This window comes from Hesperophylax consimilis, chromosome 20, assembly GCF_061612785.1.
Source record: "Hesperophylax consimilis isolate HC1 chromosome 20, BYU_Hcon_1.0, whole genome shotgun sequence".
Classification (NCBI taxonomy): domain Eukaryota; kingdom Metazoa; phylum Arthropoda; class Insecta; order Trichoptera; family Limnephilidae; genus Hesperophylax; species Hesperophylax consimilis.
Genome location: NC_142855.1, coordinates 1,516,778 through 1,538,115, shown reverse-complemented (window position 1 = coordinate 1,538,115; position 21,338 = coordinate 1,516,778). Strand labels below are relative to the sequence as shown.

At 39.4% G+C, this 21,338-nt stretch overlaps 1 protein-coding gene across 1 annotated transcript; it reads left to right on the top strand.

The window, feature by feature from the left end:
• Nucleotides 1-26: 26 nt before the first annotated feature.
• LOC149413885 (uncharacterized) lies at nt 27-19,913 on the top strand (the record flags this gene model as incomplete). Its single annotated transcript, XM_089643907.1, has 7 exons — nt 27-200; nt 448-631; nt 4,235-4,421; nt 5,877-5,969; nt 13,514-13,715; nt 13,958-14,154; nt 19,100-19,913. Coding segments are annotated over 7 exons (1,821 nt in total), but the record flags the coding sequence as incomplete, so codon positions are not given.
• Between the last annotated feature and the right edge of the window lie 1,425 nt (nt 19,914-21,338).

Genomic DNA, 21,338 nt, shown 5'->3' with positions numbered 1-21,338 from the left:
ATCAGGGTTATTAAGTGACAACTTACTTAGAATCTACCAAAGACACCTCCCGCCACCTGCGAGACGTCAAGTCTCTGCAGAAGGGCGAGGGCATCACCTGCCTGGCCTTCCGAGACCCCGAGCAGACGGAGGTGGTGCTGGCCAGGGACAACCGAACCCTCGAGGTCTACAGTCTGCTCACCGACCAGTTGACCTACAAGGTAAACTCTTCACTTTAAATCAGGGTTATTAAGTGACAACTTACTTAGAATCTACCAAAGACACCTCCCGCCACCTGCGAGACGTCAAGTCTCTGCAGAAGGGCGAGGGCATCACCTGCCTGGCCTTCCGAGACCCCGAGCAGACGGAGGTGGTGCTGGCCTGGGACAACCGAACCCTGTTACTGTTATACTCCGCCATTGTTTATTGCATATATTGATATCTAATTATAATAACGATGTTGTTTAGGCGGACATAGACTTTGGCAAGGGGCGACTGCACAGCGTGGCGGTATACGACGATGCCATCATGGGGGCTGTGGAGTCGGGGATAGTCAGGGTCTGGAAGTCCAAACTCAGCAATGGCTTTGAGATTAACGCCGGAGACAATCTGGAGCGAATGGTGCACTGTCCGTACAGCAAGAATATTATAGGTAACCTGTTCTTCTTTGTGTGATATACAAGAGTTCTAACCAATGTTATTATAATATCAGGACAACTCGCTTATACCTGGATTGCATGCAGTTGGCAATGTTTTCTCTGAAGTAGTAGATGTGTTCAACTAACACACAACAATAACACATCTTCCCTGATGATGGACACTGCAATGCTGTCCGAAAAGTTGGCTAAAGACGGAGTAAGCGCAACACGGCATAACACCCCAAAAACAAATAACAAAAATACAATAATGCATTGTCTTACAGCACTTATATTAATAACTGCATCACTTGCAATAGTGCTTTTGTTTACACATTAATTGTTCTTTAATTTATTGCTATTATTATTCTGTTCACTGTACGCTTGTAATTCGATTATCACTTTATTGTAAAAGCCATTTTATGGCATTTGAATAAATAAGATGATTTGTATAGCTCCGTTTTTGTACAAAATCAACTCAAGGGCGCAAAACAACATACAGGGTGTATCGGCACGTACCCGACAAACTTTAACCAGCTATTCCTTGGCACATTTGGAGTAAAAAATGTTACGGGCACTTTGCTGTCTGGTAACATTTTTTTTTAATAAAAAAAATTATTATTTATATTTTCACCAATGTTTTATCCTTTGTCAAAGTTTAAAAACCCGTCTGGCAATATTTTGTTCGAGTTTCGTTGAATAATGTACGCACGTACCTACATTGGCGCCACAGACATAAGAATATATAGACTAGAAATTAAAGGTGAGGGGTAAAATCAACTGTTGAAGAACGAAGGGGGTAAAGCTGACTGTGATTCGTCAATAAATCAATCTGACAGTAAATAGGCATCTCGCATTATAATATCACCATTTAGTTCTTAAAAGTAAAATCTGCTTTTGAATGAATAGACATTTTTACATGGGAGCGCAAATTACTCGCCACGTTATGAACTAATTTGCGAAGTCCAAATTCGGCAAAGTAAATTTCTTCTATTTTCAGAGTCGTAGTTAGTTTCAGAGTATTTAGTTAAGACACTTTTACAAATGTTTCATAATTTACTTACCCCAGTAAACAACGATGAGCACACTTGAGAATCGCTACATTGTGATGTGATAGTATATGTTTCTAAAACTGATCCATATAATACGGTGTGAATAAGCTTAAAATAAAGTAAAATAATGCTTATATATGGAATGTAATACGACAATTGGGTTTATTCTCTTTTTCACATCTATTTTTACAAGTTTTCATATCACAAGCAACCATTTTGCCGTGTTATTTCGTAAAATGCCTCGACCATAGCTCGACGCTAGTTGGAACAAGAATGATGACGTCACATTCTCAAGATTCACGGGAAGCCATACGCGAGCCCAGCCGGCTCCAATGGAACCGGTATGGGGAGTGGGGAATAATACGCTTTTAATCACTTAGGGCAGGTCTACTAATATTCATATGTCTATGGTTGGCGCGCTTTTACAATCACAACGAAATGGCACGGCACCAATCGTCTCATTTTTAACTATTATTATTTAGTGTGTACGAAAGAGCGAGGACACTTTCTGACACACTTGCTAATAACAGCTGTTGAACAAGAGATACAAATGACAGTGACGGAGTGTGGATTTTTTTTATTTATTTTTTGTTTTTAATGGAAAAAAAATGTTACCGGACAGCAAAGTGCCCATAACATTTTTTACTCCAAATGTGCTAAGGAATAGCTGGTTAAAGTTTGTCGGGTACGTGCCAATACACCCTGTATATAAGCTTACTTTCACTTCACTTTTCTCTCGTTTCATATAAAACAAATAATAAAATATTTCTCTAATTGAACCGTTGTCGGAACCTTTGGTTTCATAGAACATCACCGCGTAATCATCCTGCAATGCCGTTCGACGGAGGTAACAAACCATCTGTTGGAGTAATGTAGGATATAGTATCACCGGGCATATCAATTACCTTTCATTTGTAAATTTTTATAAATTTTAAATTAAATATCCCACTAGAAGACTTACAATATCATTTCTTATTAAAAAATCTAAAAATACACACAACGGAAGACAGGCGTAAAATAAACGACTTAACTTTTTTATTCAAGATTCTTAACTCTAAATTCGACTGTTGCGAACTTCTGCAACTCATAAACTTAGGAATACCTACAATAACAACACGACAAAATACACTATTCCACTGCAACACACATAACTCTCCAAAACAACGGTTTCACACTATGGGAAACCAATACTTAGGTGATGTCCATATATTTAATATTAACTTTGCAAATTTTGTGGATTACGTAAAAGACTTATTTAAGGCGATGCCATACGTAGTAATGCAAAATCATGTGTTTTTGGTTTGAAAATTTGGTCGCCTAGAAATGTATCAGATGCTTTAATTAAATACTGCGAGTAGAATACATCTTGGCCTTTGAAATAATCGAGTATTTTTAGATAAGTCTTTTTATAAGCCCAGAAAAAAAGAATGTATAAGGCCTATGAAAACTGCTTTAAAGTTCAAAATCTTCTACTTAGGAACCCATTTTAGGTTATAATTTTATTTTATAATGTGGCAAATTAAGTTATTTATAAAATGATCAGAAAAAAATTAAATATTTATAATGATATTTTCCTTGTGATTTGAATGACAGTCAATTAAAACACAATTGAGTTTCTCTGTAATGAAAGAAGAGGTTTATTTAGTTAATCTCACAAGATTTACATAAAGAAAGCATTCAGTAACAAAACATTACCTGTAATGAAAGAAACGACATTTAATGTTATTAATTTGTTATGTCAATTCCTTTATCACAATCACAATAGCACTTACAAATTATTTAAATTATTCCCATCAATCTGCCTTGTCACAACCCATAGATTATTTTTACTATGTCACCATAGATTACGACGAGTCGACTGTGTAGGTACTGTGGCGCACATCCAGCCAGTCCACGACAAACACAGCCACAATGACGAGACAAGCTCGGCATTGCCTTGAATTAAAGAAAATTATATTTTTCTTTACATATTTATGCCTGAACATCCACAAAATAAAATAAAAGGTACGTTTTGGCCATGTTTTTTTCAAGCATAAATCAAATCAGGCGGGTGGTGTTAAGCGGGAATTTAAACCTTATCGCCATCTACGTAAGGGTTGTTATTGATAGCGGCTCCATTTAAAATATTACTCGACGTAGTGCATCGCCTTAAACACTTTTCCTAAATGGAAGTTATATTTTTGTAAGCCATTCAAATAGCTGTATTTTTTTAATTTATGTTCTTTTATTTTTAATATTTCTTTCTCACGTTTCAAAACTGTCATTAAAATTGTACCGCCTACATGTTAAAGCCCTCTGGGCGTTAAATAAATGAATAAATAATAAAAATTTGTGTAAAATCAGCCCCAGTTTCTTGTTGTTCCTGAAAAGTGGTCAAATAATATGATTTACGCAGTGAATTGCTGTTGATGATATTATAAAGCCTGGTGTTTTCTCTTTCTGACACCGTTTAGTTCATATTTGTAACTATGACGGTAAGGGAGTTGTTTATTTGCAAAACTGAACAAATGAACCCGAGGAAGTAATATTGAATTGTAAATAATAATGTGTGAATGGATGGACTCGCAGGCACGGGCGGGAAGGAGAACGAACTGAAACTGTGGGACCTGGAGCAGCAGAAGATGACCTTCGAGGCCAAGAACGTGCCCCACGACTGGCTGCAGCTGCGTGTCCCCGTGTGGGTGTCCGACCTCACCTTCCTGCCTCACGAGGGAGGTCAGCTGGTGGCCATGTGTTCCCGCTACGGGGTTGTCAGGTCAGTTAGGAACCCCACCCTTCAAGGTGTTCTATATTTATATATTCATTTGGTTTAAATTGGCAAACTTTAAGGTTAAACGCAACGCTCGTTGTATTCTACGTGTTCACAGATGGCGTTAATTAATTAACTTTGTTTAAATACGCTCATATACGCAATATGAATATGAATAAATAGTTTTGTCCATATAAAAACTCAATAATATTTTACAATCCAATATTGTATTTGTATGCCTTTCTCGATAGAATTGAGTTTTTATATGCACAAAACTATTTATTCATATTCATATTGCGTATATGAGGGCGCAAACAAATAATTTGTTATTATTTATTGATAAATTAATGTTTTTAAGACAAGATTTTATTTATGCATAGCACAAAAGATAACAATTATTTTTATAAGCAATAATTGTTCGCCTGAAACACTCATCCACATTGAAAAAATTTCCTGATAAAAAATACATGACGCCAACGGGACTCGAACCCGTGTCCATTCGATTTCCGGTCGAAAGCTCTGACCATTTAAATACTCTGAAGTATTTCACCTAAAAATGTAGACAATTTGTCTCAACGCCATCTAGTGAGAGATTTAGCACTTACAATGCCTTTCTCATATAAAATAAAGTTGGTTGTTCTCAGGTGAAAAAATGTAACAAGCAGTAATTGTTGAATGAAACACTAGCATATATTGAATAATTTCGCGGGTAAGAAATAAGCCCCCATAGCTCAGTGGTCAGAGCTTTCGACCGGAAATCGAATGGACACGGGTTCGAGTCCCGTTGGCGTCATGTATTTTTTATCAGGAAATTTTTTCAATGTGGATGAGTGTTTCAGGCGAACAATTATTGCTTATAAAAATAATTTGTCTTAATATTGTAAAGCAATACCTTGCAAGAGCGTATTTAAACAAAATTAATTAATTAACGCCATCTGTGAACACGTAGAATACAACGAGCGTTGCGTTTAACCTTAAAAGTGGGTCAGTGTGTCCAGCAGTGACGAATTATAAATAAAATAAGTGTGTTTTTAATCATTAGCCATTTTAATTTATTGTTAATGTTTGACTGTCTTTGACTGAATATACCTGTGACCCGAGGAGATAAATCAGATGGACATCCAGTTATGTCTCTTCCTGAAATAGTTATTGTTGTGTTCGTACAAACAGGTCTCCAACTCGTCTTGGAAGGAGTTTATGGTTACTCAATAGTCGACCTAACTAGAAGCTGGCTAATTAGAACAGTCAGTTTGTCTGGGAGCCTTCCCACTGGCCCTGGCGACAACTGGCCACTGGCTCCATCTTGCGGACTTCCACGCAAGCTCTTACTTCCCAACAGTTACAGTGTGTGTAACCTGTGTTCTGATTGCAGGTTGTACGACGCGCGCGCCCAGCGTCGGCCCGTCTGTTCGGTTGACTTCCCAACAGTTATAGTGTGTGTAACCTGTGTTCTGATTGCAGGTTGTACGACGCGCGCGCCCAGCGTCGGCCCGTCTGTTCGGTTGACTTCCCGGGACAGGCCAATACCTGCATCACTACAGGCCTCACCGACAAGTCAGTTAACTTGCCAATTATTTTACACTACTTTTGCTATCTAACCATCACGCCCTTCATTCACATTCATACGTCGTCTCATACACACCCTTCTGTGATTCTGTCTATGGTCGATAGTTCTATGTCTTCCTCTAGTGACCGCGACTTCTTTTAGCATTCACGTTCTCGTCACCTTAGACTCCTTCTTCGTTCATTCGCTCTACATGACTAAACCATCTGAGCGGCCCTTTCTTAATCTTGGTCATTATGCTTACATCAGCCTTGCATTTTTAACACAATCATTCATCATTTTACTACACATACGCCTCAGGGATCTCATTTCAACAGCATTCAGTTTACTTTCATCCTTTCTCTGCCAGTTCCATGCATCAGGGTAGGTACCAGCCCTCCATTGTGGACTGCTAGCTTGGCTTCTTTGGACAGTGTTTAGTTAGTGCCAACTGCGTTCAGTCCTCCATGAATGGAGTTCCCTGCATTTCCCCTTGTTTCAATATCTCTGTCAGCCTTCCCATCTCTCTAGAACATACTTCCTACATCAGGGTAGGTACCAGCCCTCCATTGTGGACTGCTAGCTTGGCTTCTTTGGACAGTGTTTAGTTAGTGCCAACTGCGTTCAGTCCTCCATGAATGGAGTTACCTGCATTTCCCCTTGTTTCAATATCTCTGTCAGCCTTCCCATCTCTCTAGAACATACTTCCTACATCAGGGTAGGTACCAGCCCTCCATTGTGGACTGCTAGCTTGGCTTCTTTGGACAATGTTTAGTTAGCGCCAACTGCGTTCAGTCCTCCATGAATGGAGTTACCTGCATTTCCCCTTGTTTCAATATCTCTGTCAGCCTTCCCATCTCTCTAGAACATACTTCCTACATCAGGGTAGGTACCAGCCCTTCATTGTGGTCTGCTAGCTTGGCTTCTTTGGACAGTGTTTAGTTAGCGCCAACAGCGTTCAGTCCTCCATGAATGGAGTTACCTGCATTTCCCCTTGTTTCAATATCTCTGTCAGCCTTCCCATCTCTCTAGAACATACTTCCTACATCAGGGTAGGTACCAGCCCTTCATTGTGGTCTGCTAGCTTGGCTTCTTTGGACAGTGTTTAGTTAGCGCCAACAGCGTTCAGTCCTCCATGAATGGAGTTCCCTGCATTTCCCCTTGTTTCAATATCTCTGTCAGCCTTCCCATCTCTCTAGAACATACTTCCTAAATACACAAACTCATCCACCTGCGACAAGTATTCCTCAGCAACAACTATATTCATTACTACAATTTACAACCGAAATGCGTTAGAAATGATTTAGCGTTCAATTTGACATCTTTCTCATTTTTTTTTTATTTTTTTATATAATTTGTACATTTATTTATAACAATTACAGGTAATAAAGCCTAAGACGTTATAATTGTACCATTTATGCAGTGTATATGCAATGCCAAAAATCTCGCAAATGCGCTATAGGACACAAAAAATAAATCTAATTTTTTATCTACCGCATTCAAAAAGTACTTAGCTCTCCCTACAGGTGAGTTCATTAATAAATTAGTGCGGCTTGCTCTACTATATAGAAGATTGTGATGACGTCCTCGAGAGTGAGACTCTGGTACAAACAAAATTTAATTGGGCCAGTATCTCATTATTAGATAAGTGACCGTTTATTAGTTGGAAAAAATATTTAAGCAAAGCAATACCTCTACGTGTCTCTAGGGAGTGGTAATTGGTCATGCCTAATATGTAAATCGAAGGGTAACGTCCATAGAGCCGCGAGAATAAAAACCTTAAAAAAATTTTATGGACTCTTTCAATGCGTAAAGTGTATGTTAATTCATGTGGAGCCCAGATGATCGAGTTTGATTCAAGTACACTTAGGACTAGTGTGTTATATAATAACGTCAGTGTTTTTGTGTTACGAAACGGATATGAGTTCCTAATTACGAAGCCGAGAAGCCTGTATGCTCTGCTTATTAAATCATCGATGTGTTGGTGAAAAGTTAGTTTGCTGTCGTAAATAACTCCTAGATCTTTGATTTGGTTTAGGTGTTGGAGAATAATTTCATTGATTGTATATTCAAATACATGCGGTTTCTTTGATCTTGTATACGAGACGGTATTGCACTTGGGTATACTGAAGTTCAAGCCATTTATTTTGGCCCAGTTTGAGACGCAGTCAATGTCACGTTGAAGGAGAATACAGTCAAGATGGTTTTTTATTGAGCGATATAGTTTCAAGTCATCTGCAAATAGTAAATACAGCGAATATGTGATGACTGAACCAATATCGTTAATAAAAATCAGAAACAGAAGTGGTCCAAGGATAGACCCCTGAGGAACTCCAGAAAAAACTATGAATTCCAAAAACTGGAACCCTTATAATAAACAAACTGTCTACGATTTCGAAAATATGAAGCAAAAAAACAGAGTAGTCTTTTGGAAAAACCAAATGAAGCTATCTTATTTAGAAGAATGTTGTCAACCTTGTCGAATGCTTTTTCCAGGTTGAAATAAGCAACATCCACCTGTCCCCGATTGTCGAGAGTTTGTGATAAGAAATCTGAGATGCATAAGAGGTTTGATGTTACTGACATCCGGGGTCTAAAACCATATTGACGGTCATCAAGAATTGGATTAACGTGATTAAGTATATATTTATATAGAATTTTCTCGAATATTTTCATGATGGAACATAGAACGGCAACTGGTCGATAATTCCGGATATCGCGTTTGTCTCCCTTCTTGTAGATAAGGGTTATTTTAGTTAATCTCCAGATGTCTGGGAGAATCCCGTTTTTTAGGCATACATTGAAGAGATGACATAATGGTGGTATTAAAAGGTCGGAACAACCCTTTAGTATAAATGTTGGAATATTGTCAGGACCGATGGAGTGAGGTTTCTTTAAATTTGAGAGTGCCTCCTTAACATCTTTTTCTGAAATACTGACCAGGTCGAATGAGGGCCCAATCTGTACAGTGTGAAGGGTAGAGTCAATATTGAGAGTTGGTTGGGCATTTTTGTAAACAGATGAAAAAAAGGTCGCAAAACTATTAGCGATTTTATCATCAGTAGTCAATTCCTCTCCGTCAAGAATCATAGACTTGAATGAGTTGTTGGATTTTTTTAGATCCTTAATGTACTTCCAAAACTGTTTGGGATCGATAGATAATTTTTCTTCCATTGAAGTTAAATGATTTTTAAAAGCTTCACTGATTTCATGTTTTACGATGGAGCGATAGGCTGAAAAATTAGCATAGTCCAAGTTGTGACGTGTTTTTTTCCATTGCTTATGAAAAATATGTTTAATTTTAATATTTGAAATGATACTATTTATGTACCACTTAGGATATACTCTGTTTGCGAGGTGTGGAAATGGGTATACACTTGTCGAATATATTGTAAATTGAATTGTAAAAATTTGTACATAATGCATTTATGTCTGTTGAACTTTGGCAGACCGGTTGCCATGAGCATTCAGAAAGCAATTCATATAATAAGTGGAAATTTCCTTTGCTGAATCTCCATGCGTTTATGGTTCTAGCTCCGTGATAGGAGGGAACTTCTATTGGACTTGGGTTTAGACATGAACTTGAAACACCTGAGTGAGTCTCACTAATACTTCTAGACAAAGCAGGGTGGTGCTTGTCCTCGTTTGTAATAGGGTCATGACATTTCTCAACACACTTTACAAGATCCTTGGCATTACATAAAACTATATCCAGAGTGTTATTATAATCATTACATATCAAGTTATATTCTTGCAAACCGTAGAAACATTTAAAATAATTAAACATGTTCACAATATTGGAGTTACAGGAAGGGAGGTTCAAATCACCTAATATTAAGATATTTTTGTCACTGAGAAGATTATAATTACTTTCTATTTTTTCGAACATGTTGTAGTATAACGAAGTTGAAGAACGAGGTGGCACATATATCACACATACGAAAACAGTTGAAGATTTCAAGGATAGCTTCACCCACAGGGATTCAGTGTCCATTGAAGAAATCCTCTCAGCATGGGTTACAGAATCAGCACGAACAGCCAGGACGACACCCCCCGCTCGTGTGAGGCGGTCACGACGAAAGACAACATAATTCTCTGGAAATAGCTCTGAATTATGCACACTTGGTTTCAGCCACGATTCAGTGATTGCTATTAAATCTAAGCTATCTCGAGCAAATAGGTTGTTTTTAAATACTGCCAATTTCGTATTTAGCCCTCAAACGTTTTGATAATAGATAGAGAGGTTAGAATTACTTGTCACTCTTAGAGTGTTTCGTTTCATCATTGGTTGCAACATTTCTCCGAAAAAACCACTCATTGGATGCAACATGATTTGGCCATATGTTCGGGTCCATATAAAACGAAAGCTTCGATTCCGGGACTCCGATCCGGAAAGAGGCGTAGTCAGCTTTGGCTGTCAATTTGACAACATCGTAAACAATTTCTTTGTTTATATTGAGAAGGAATTTTACAATATCCTCAACCGTAGTGTTGACATCGAATTGCCAGGCATGAATATACTTGCGCCTTTCAACGGCTATGAGGCCTTTATGCTCAGTCGCGGTACCATGAAGTACTGGTCGTCCATGACTATTCCTATGCGTGACTCGGCGCCAATTGGGGTTAGCCGAAGTGGAGGTATAAGCTTCTGTTTCAGATTCGGATTCTGCTGTATCGGTTTCTGCAGTCTTCGATGTTACAGTATCGGTAGGTTGGGCAACGGGAGTTGACATCTTCTTCAGTTTAGATGGGCCAAACAGCGGCCTCTTCCCCTTGTCGATGGTCCCAGAAACTTGAGTTGTTTCGCCTTCCTTTGCTCTAGCTGTGGCACGGGTTTACGGTAACTTTCTGCTCTGTGCGAGCTGCCGGGTGAGCGGGCGGCGGGGCAGTGACATCGGCCCAGCGGCGGGCGGTAAGCGATGTATCTACCTCGCCTCGCGATGTAGGTACACTCATGTGGTTCCTTTGGCAGCAACGAATGCTCTATAATTAACATTTATTTCGTTGTATGAATGAATTCAAAATCTTCTTAAGGTCGTTTTTATGCTTGTAAATATAAAGACGAACAATATTTCTGTCTTCGTCGCCAGTCACTTGATATTGTATTCAAAATCATTCCACAGTTGCACAGAAAGTGATGAACGACGAACAAAATAATAATACTTTTATAACGACCCCGGTCAAATCTGTCCTTCAGAGCCTCTAATGGAATATGATGTTTGTGGCTAGTAATGTCCTTCAGAGCCTCTAATGGAATATGATGTTTGTGGCTAGTAATGTCCTTCAGAGCCTCTAATGGAATATGATGTTTGTGGCTAGTAATGTCCTTCAGAGCCTCTAATGGAATATGATGTTTGTGGCTAGTAATGTCCTTCAGAGCCTCTAATGGAATATGATGTTTGTGGCTAGTAATGTCCTTCAGAGCCTCTAATGGAATATGATGTTTGTGGCTAGTAATGTCCTTCAGAGCCTCTAATGGAATATGATGTTTGTGGCTAGTAATGTCCTTCAAAGCCTCTAATGGAATATAATGTTTGTGGCTAGAATGTCCTTCAGAGCCTCTAATGGAATATGATGTTTGTGGCTAGTAATGTCCTTCAGAGCCTCTAATGGAATATGATGTTTGTGGCTAGTAATGTCCTTCAGAGCCTCTATTGGAATATGATGTTTGTGGCTAGTAATGTCCTTCAGAGCCTCTAATAGAATATGATGTTTGTGGCTAGTAATGTCCTTCAGAGCCTCTAATGGAATATGATGTTTGTGGCTAGTAATGTCCTTCAGAGCCTCTAATGGAATATGATGTTTGTGGCTAGTAATGTCCTTCAGAGCCTCTAATGGAATATAATGTTTGTGGCTAGAATGTCCTTCAGAACCTCTAATGGAATATGATGTTTTTGGCTAGTAATGTCCTTCAGAGCCTCTAATGGAATATTATGTTTGTGGCTAGTAATGTCCTTCAGAGCCTCTAATGGAATATGATGTTTGTGGCTAGTAATGTCCTTCAGAGCCTCTAATGGAATATGATGTTTGTGGCTAGTAATGTCCTTCAGAGCCTCTAATGGAATATAATGTTTGTGGCTAGAATGTCCTTCAGAACCTCTAATGGAATATGATGTTTGTGGCTAGTAATGTCCTTCAAAGCCTCTAATGGAATATAATGTTTGTGGCTAGAATGTCCTTCAGAGCCTCTAATGGAATATGATGTTTGTGGCTAGTAATGTCCTTCAGAGCCTCTAATAGAATATGATGTTTGTGGCTAGTAATGTCCTTCAGAGCCTCTATTGGAATATGATGTTTGTGGCTAGTAATGTCCTTCAGAGCCTCTAATAGAATATGATGTTTGTGGCTAGTAATGTCCTTCCGAGCCTCTAATAGAATATGATGTTTGTGGCTAGTAATGTCCTTCAGAGCCTCTATTGGAATATGATGTTTGTGGCTAGTAATGTCCTTCAGAGCCTCTAATGGAATATGATGTTTGTGGCTAGTAATGTCCTTCAGAGCCTCTAATAGAATATGATGTTTGTGGCTAGTAATGTCCTTCAGAGCCTCTATTGGAATATGATGTTTGTGGCTAGTAATGTCCTTCAGAGCCTCTAATAGAATATGATGTTTGTGGCTAGTAATGTCCTTCCGAGCCTCTAATAGAATATGATGTTTGTGGCTAGTAATGTCCTTCAGAGCCTCTATTGGAATATGATGTTTGTGGCTAGTAATGTCCTTCAGAGCCTCTAATGGAATATGATGTTTGTGGCTAGTAATGTCCTTCAGAGCCTCTAATAGAATATGATGTTTGTGGCTAGTAATGTCCTTCAGAGCCTCTATTGGAATATGATGTATGTGGCTAGTAATGTCCTTCAGAGCCTCTAATGGAATATGATGTTTGTGGCTAGTAATGTCCTTCCGAGCCTCTAATAGAATATGATGTTTGTGGCTAGTAATGTCCTTCAGAGCCTCTATTGGAATATGATGTTTGTGGCTAGTAATGTCCTTCAGAGCCTCTAATGGAATATGATGTTTGTGGCTAGTAATGTCCTTCAGAGCCTCTAATAGAATATGATGTTTGTGGCTAGTAATGTCCTTCAGAGCCTCTATTGGAATATGATGTATGTGGCTAGTAATGTCCTTCAGAGCCTCTAATGGAATATGATGTTTGTGGCTAGTAATGTCCTTCCGAGCCTCTAATAGAATATGATGTTTGTGGCTAGTAATGTCCTTCAGAGCCTCTATTGGAATATGATGTTTGTGGCTAGTAATGTCCTTCAGAGCCTCTAATGGAATATGATGTTTGTGGCTAGTAATGTCCTTCAGAGCCTCTAATAGAATATGATGTTTGTGGCTAGTAATGTCCTTCAGAGCCTCTATTGGAATATGATGTTTGTGGCTAGTAATGTCCGTCCGAGGCTTGAAGTGTTAGGACCGATCTGTTTGACTTTAGGATCAGGAAACCAATCCACATGACATTTTTTGAATTCTTATTTGTTCTAAGGAGCTGAAGTCCTCGAGGGCTTTACGCAGACTTTTACGAAATCTTTCGATATAATTTGTTTGATCTCAGACAGGTGCTGGTGGGCAACGGACGCGGCTTCCTGCAGATGGTGGATCTGCGCGCTAAGGGCAGGCCGGACCGCTCCTTCAAGGGCAGTGCCGGCGCCCTCACGCAGGCGCTAGTGCTACCGGAGAGCGGTCTCGTGGTGTCCGCCTCGCTGGACCGCCACCTGCGCATCCATGATTACGCCACCAAGGATCTAATCCACAAGGTAACATCCCTTAGTTACAAATAAACAACTCACCTACAACGGACGCGGCTTCCTGCAGATGGTGGATCTGCGCGCTAAGGGCAGGCCGGACTGCGCACCAAGGGCAGGCCGGACTGCGCACCAAGGGCAGGCCGGATTGCGCACGGTAACATTATCCTCCTTCCACCGTTCACTACTGTATACCACAATGTTACTGTTAAAAACGATATATGCATTAATTAAGTACACAATTTAATTTGCAGCAATACATGACTTCCAAGCTGTCATGCTTTCTTGTGCGGACCTCTTCGAACCCTCTGCCCGGAGATGCAGATGACATCAAGGCTGAGCTGAAGGAGGAGGGAGACGTTCAAGGGGAAGGAGAAGTGCAAGGTGAAGGTGGGCTTGAAGAGGACGACCCCGAGTATGAACAGCTGTTCGAGAGCATGGAAGTTATTAGGTGATTATATTCATTTATTTTTATGTGAATACCGCGCAAGAGTCCCAACTGCTCCCGACCGTCTGGAGGCAGCGAGGTTATGGCATCCCCAATTCGGGTATGTGGTGAGGTAGTGCCTGGCTGTTCAGATCTGGTCATCGAAGCCTAATGGTTGGGGGACTCAGCAGGGGTGTGCGGTGAGGTTTGGGAAAAAGCTTTTATGTTGGTGTGTTTGTGCGTGATTGCTTCCAAAAGTTGATAGAATGCATTGTCATCGACATCGAGACAATCTGCCGAGTTTCAGCTCGATCGGATGTCAGGAAGTGGGTCAATTTCCACTTCCAAGATTTACATTCATTCGTTACCGAAAACGAAAGTGAAATTCAAGTGAGACGCCGCACGCCAAAGGAGTTCAAGCGCCATTTAAGAAAAATGCCAAAAAATGGCTGACCAAAGTTTTGAAAGTTTTTACCGTATATTGAAATGGCAATTATTTTCTTAAGTTTTATTTGAATCAATATTTTAGGAAACAATATCTATTGGTTTCCAAAAGGGTGGAGTTTGGGCCTCTTTGGCAAATAGAAAAATATCTATTGGTTTCCAAAAGGGTGGAGTTTGGGCCTCTTTGGCAAATAGAAAAATGAATAAAGTTGGCTCTTGATATTCTTTTGTTACCTAAGCTTCTGTGGTATTAACCAAACTCAGGTAATGGCCTTAATTAAAAAATAAAAATCTCGTTTTACTCAGTTGGAGCGTTTATTTAAAAATGAACAATCGCAATCACAATAATAACGCGTTAACTCTACGAGGTAAATACGAGTAGCACTATATTATTTAGCGTGGAATGCAGGCGATATCTAGGTCAAGGTTTCAAGCGCGCGAGTAGTTGACTGAAGACTGAAGACTCACTGCGTCGGGCCTATTTATATAGTTAGGCTGGCGGTTGTAGTAGCTGTGTGAGATAGCTGGTAAACTACGGGCACTAGCTGGAACTAGATCCTTCTAGAAGTTTCCGCAGCGTTGAATTATGCCTAGATCCTTTGTCAAACCAGCAACATTATTGTCGTGGGCAGTTTGCTTCGGACGTCGCAAGTAGGTACTCGTACACGGCGGCGGCCTGTAGTAATACTACGTAACCCAATGTGTTTAGCGAAGTTTCCAAGTCCATTTTAATATGGGCGTTCTTTCTGGAACATACTAGTAGTGTCGATCGCTAAAGCTATAAATATTTTGGAATTAACAAATTTTATAATTATGTTTTTATAATGATAAAGTAATGTTTATAAGACAAGGTTATTTATGCATAGCACAAAGGATAACAAATTATTATAAGCAATAATTAGTCGCCTGAAATATTCATACAAATTGAAAATGTAAAAATAAATGCCGCCCACGGGAATTGAACCCGCACCTTCTGATGTGAGGTCCGGTGCTCTGGACCACTGAGCTACGTCGTCTTATTTCCAACACGCCAAATAATTCAATATGTTCTAGTACTTCAATCAACAGACGAAAAAAAAAAATAGTTAGCAGTAATTGTTGATTGAAGTACATATTGAATTATTTGGCGTGTTAGGAATAAGTCGACATAGTTCAGTGGTTTTAAAGCACCTGACCGGATATCAGAAGGTGCGTGTTCAATTCCCGTCGGCGGCATTTATTTTTATATTTTCAATTTTGTATGGATATTTCAGGTGACTAATTACTGCTTAAAAAATTTTATTATGCTAAATATACATTGAGAAAAGTTAAATTTGTTATATTTGTTACATGAGTTTGTTTGGCATAAAATTTTTCCCATAGAAGTGAACTTAAATACCTATAATTTTGAATTATGACCACCACAGAAGCCTTATCGTCACAAAATACTTATGCCAGACAAACCTAACAACATCATTATCAAAAAATGGCATGCCACAAAAACCTAACGGCCGCAAAACACGTTTTGCTATTCCAACAATGATTTCAAAGATTTGTTTTGTTCTAATAAGCATCTATAATAATAATAATTGGATGACTTGTATAGCGCCGTTTTTGTGCAAAATCACCTCAAGGGCGCTGTACAAACTTATAATACATTTCTACAGTGATCTATGTTATTACTTAACTATTTATGGAGATAATATACAGTACAATACTTAGCTGGTAGGTCACTTGAGATTAACACTTATTTAACATTATCTAATTGTTTATTGGCGAAATTTAGATACAGGATTTACGACTTAATTGAAAAATTGAATATAACTGGACTTTCTCTTAGGAATGGTATATTTAATTTAAGGGTATGACAGCTTAAAAAGGTAAGTTTTTAGTTTAGACCTGAATTCTGTTGGACTTGTTATGGATCTTAGTTCCGGAGGGAGTTTATTCCAAGCCTTCACCAAACTTAGTATTTGGCTTGCGCTTAGGTTCCATCAGTCTGCCTACAGCTGATGATGTTGCTGATCTAAGAGTTGACTGCCTCAGACCAGTGTTTTCCGGGACGCATAGTTCAGAGATGTAGGGTGGGGCCATTTCATTGATGGATTTAAACATCATCCAGCACAGTTTGTACTGGATTCTTTCAGGGCACTTGAGCCAGTGAAGGTTACGAAGGTGTTATATATGGTTATGAGCCGTGCTGCTGCATTAAACACTGATTGAAGTTTGTCAATTTGATATTTTGGAAGGCTGGCATAAATGCCGTTGCAGTAATCGAGACGTGAGACTACGTGAGAGTTGATAAGTAGTTTTGTTGCTTCTGTAGAAAGGTTTCTTCGGACAGACTTGAGTTGTCTTAGGTGAAAAAAACCGGTGCTTACAGTCCTATTTATTTGACTTTTAAACGAAAAGTCTGAATCTAAATTGACACCGAAAAGTTTGACTGTTGTTTTTGGGATGATGTCGCTGCCGGAAATAGTCTATCTACCAGATATTATAAATAACGAAAATCTTTTTATATTTAACACAATCATTTCAAATATAATTAGTATGATGGACCTTGTTGTCTCAATCCTCGGCTTCCTCCCGTGTGTGTCTCAAGGGTCCGTTACAAATTCATCTAAAACTCGCCGCATCATTTCCAAAAACCTTGCTGCGTCATGCCGAAAGACGGTGGTGACGTATAGCGAAGTCCTCGTTCCTCGAACAGAAGCAAAAAAGGAAGAGTATTAAAATTAATAAGTAGATTGTATCTTGATTCAAGTCTTCCTAGATTCACGTCCTTTCTCCGCTCGCAGCGGGGGCTGTGCTGCTTGGTTCGCTCGTGACGATGTTATACGCAACCTTGCGTTCGGACGCAAACTTCGGCTAGTGTTGGTATTGCTTCAGTAGGGGTGTGCTGTCTTGTGTTGATTGAATAATACTCCTCACGTTACATTCGCTATAAAAATGATACGAATTTAGAATTAAGTGAGTTATTTTCCTTCATGGAAGTAATATATAAAATATAAGTAATATCTCCAGAATTTGGCTGAACTTAAACGGGCTTCAAAAACAAAAATATTTAACAAAATCCTACTATTCATAAATCTTAACTTCTTTTCAATATTTTATAATAAGCCATTTTCTAAAACTTCCGGTAATTGTTTGGTTTCGGTTGTCTCCTTATTGTACCTTTTAAAATGTCTGTTCAGAAGATTCTCATTTCTGAGCACAAACTGCCTCCTGTTTTATATTATATTATTAATTATAATATTCTTGTTTTGTCCTGTCCTGCTGTTATTGTTATTCTAAGTTTTGTCATCACTTTGTATAAACAGTGTATCGAGTGTTATAATATTAGATCTGTATTGGATAAGGCACACTGTAGGAATAATTTTAAGAACATGACCACTAATACTAAATTACCGTTTTTAGTTTATTTTAATTTTGAGAATGTATATTTAATTATACAAATCTGACAGCTGTTTTGATATCGTCATCTCTCAAAACAATGAAGCCACAGAAAATATATGTAAAATATTTATTAATATTTGAGCGTTGAGATTTTGTGGCATGACACATTTCGATTTATAGAAAAAATCTATGTTCAAATGTCAAAAATTGTATTGTTGGCACTTGAGCTCCTTTGGCTCTCGGCGCCTTAAATACATGTTTAATTGCATTGCTGGCACTTGAGCTCCTTTGGCTCTCGGCGCCTTAAATACATGTTTAATTGCATTGCTGGCACTTGAGCTCCTTTGGCTCTCGGCGCCTTAAATACATGTTTAATTGCATTGCTGGCACTTGAGCTCCTTTGGCTCTCGGCGCCTTAAATACATGTTTAATTGCATTGCTGGCACTTGAGCTCCTTTGGCTCTCGGCGCCTTAAATACATGTTTAATTGCATTGCTGGCACTTGAGCTCCTTTGGCTCTCGGCGCCTTAAATACATGTTTAATTGCATTGCTGGCACTTGAGCTCCTTTGGCTCTCGGCGCCTTAAATACATGTTTAATTGCATTGCTGGCACTTGAGCTCCTTTGGCTCTCGGCGCCTTAAATACATGTTTAATTGCATTGCTGGCACTTGAGCTCCTTTGGCTCTCGGCGCCTTAAATACATGTTTAATTGCATTGCTGGCACTTGAGCTCCTTTGGCTCTCGGCGCCTTAAATACATGTTTAATTGCATTGCTGGCACTTGAGCTCCTTTGGCTCTCGGCGCCTTAAATACATGTTTAATTGCATTGCTGGCACTTGAGCTCCTTTGGCTCTCGGCGCCTTAAATACATGTTTAATTGCATTGCTGGCACTTGAGCTCCTTTGGCTCTCGGCGCCTTAAATACATGTTTAATTGCATTGCTGGCACTTGAGCTCCTTTGGCTCTCGGCGCCTTAAATACATGTTTAATTGCATTGCTGGCACTTGAGCTCCTTTGGCTCTCGGCGCCTTAAATACATGTTTAACTGCATTGCTGGCACTTGAGCTCCTTTGGCTCTCGGCACCTTAAATACATGTTTAAAAACAATGAAATCTTGTCTTAACATATTGTTTTTTTTTTCCTTTCAGAGAGGAAAGCGCTGGCAAAAAGAAAAAACAGAAAAAGTTAGAAAATATTTCTATAATAGAACCTGTGGTTACTCCCTCGGTAGACAAAAACAAGAAAAAACGCAAAATTTTAGATGCCGTCTCAGCCAATACTGAAGAAGGTACCAAAACTCCCAAGAAAGCCAAGGATTCTAAAGAAATTTCAGAGTTAGAATCAAGAACGCCCAAGAAAGCCAAGAAATGTGTTGAAGAAATCAACACTCCGAGGCAGCTCAGGAAATCTATTCATTCATTACCTGAATCTGAACTGCGCAGTGCCAAGAAAGACAAGAAAACTAAAGACTTATCGCTGTCAGACACCGTCACGCCCAAGAAACTCGAGAAATCTGAAGAAATTATGCCAGAATCACCTGAAGAATCTAGTAAATCTGCTAAAAAAATGAAGAAAATTGAAGAAATTGCCCCAGAATCATTTGAAGAATGCAACAAATCTGCTAAAAAGGTGAAGAAAACCAAAGAAAATCAGTTGGAGAGTGTCACACCGAAGAAGGTAAATAAGATTTTAGACATTGCGTCCGAATCAATTGAAGATTCTTGTTCTTCTGCCAAGAAAGCCAAGAAACGGGTTGAAGAGTGTGTTACTCCTATGAAGACAAGGAATGCCAAGAGATTGGAAGGCGAAACAGCTACTCCTGACTTGGATGAGAGCATTAAGAAGTTGCTGCGAAGCACGGAGAAGACAAAAAGGAAGTTAGAGAAGCAGAAGTCAGATAAGAAGAGAAAATCTGTCTTCAATGATAATTGACAACTTTGAAAATATAATAAATAATTTTTTCCACACTAACCTTGCTGAAATTATTTTCCTCAGGGACTATGTCCTCTTTGTGGAGGGTGCTGTTGGTGGAACCAGTGGAACTCCGGCATCCCCCTATAGGTAGATGCCGAAGAGATTGGGGAAGGGAAGGTGTTCCACTGTTGGTGGAACCAGTGGAACTCCGGCATCCTCCTATAGGCAGATGCCGAAGAGATTGGGGAAGGGAAGGAGTTCCACTGTTGGTGGAACCAGTGGAACTCCGGCATCCTCCTATAGGTAGATGCCGAAGAGATTGGGGAAGGGAAGGAGTTCCACTGTTGGTGGAACCAGTGGAACTCCGGCATCCTCCTATAGGTAGATGCCGAAGAGATTGGGGAAGGGAAGGAGTTCCACTGTTGGTGGAACCAGTGGAACTCCGGCATCCCCCTATAGGTAGATGCCGAAGAGATTGGGGAAGGGAAGGAGTTCCACTGTTGGTGGAACCAGTGGAACTCCGGCATCCCCCTATAGGTAGATGCCGAAGAGATTGGGGAAGGGAAGGAGTTCCACTGTTGGTGGAACCAGTGGAACTCCGGCATCCTCCTATAGGTAGATGCCGAAGAGATTGGGGAAGGGAAGGAGTTCCACTGTTGGTGGAACCAGTGGAACTCCGGCATCCTCCTATAGGTAGATGCCGAAGAGATTGGGGTGCCTTGTTACACAGATCTGTTCCCAAAACCTCTGAATATAAATAGATATTGTGTTCGGGGGTAAAGTGTGCTAACTTCGGGGGATGATTCTGCATGATTTTAGAAGTAAAAAAGGAAAATTACTTTTTTAGAAATTCCAATGTTTTAAGGTTAAAAAATGTTGAATTGTTTGTTTGGGCAAATAAATCTTCTTCAATGGAAAAATATTTTTGTATTGGAAAATAAACATCAGAATTTCGAAAAAAGTTATAAATCTTTTTTACTTCTACCATCATGTAGAATTACCTCCCTAAGTTAGCGCACTTTACCCCCGGGCACCTTGTATACTACTAGAATTCTTGTTGGCTACAACAATGCCTATAAATAATAATTAGCTATTTTCTTTTTTTATGTTTGACTGCTTAAAAATGTGTTGAGGGAAGCTTAGATGGTTTTTGTCAACTTGAATGGATGCACATTACAATATATATAGACACACTCTAGAAATCTCAAAGTGGCAAGCAAAAAGTATGTCAATTTTATTTTAGCATGTTTTATTTCGTAGTTTTAGTACTAAACTGTCACGAGTCACGTGAGGTCGTGTTCTACCTCTAAGTAAGGTCGTGTTCTACCTCTAAGTAAGGTCGTGTTCTACCTCTAAGTAAGGTCGTGTTCTACTTCTAAGTAAGGTCGTGTTCTACCTCTAAGTAAGGTCGTGTTCTACCTCTAAGTAAGGTTGCATGCTACCTCAAACTAAGGTTGCGTGCTACCTCTAAGT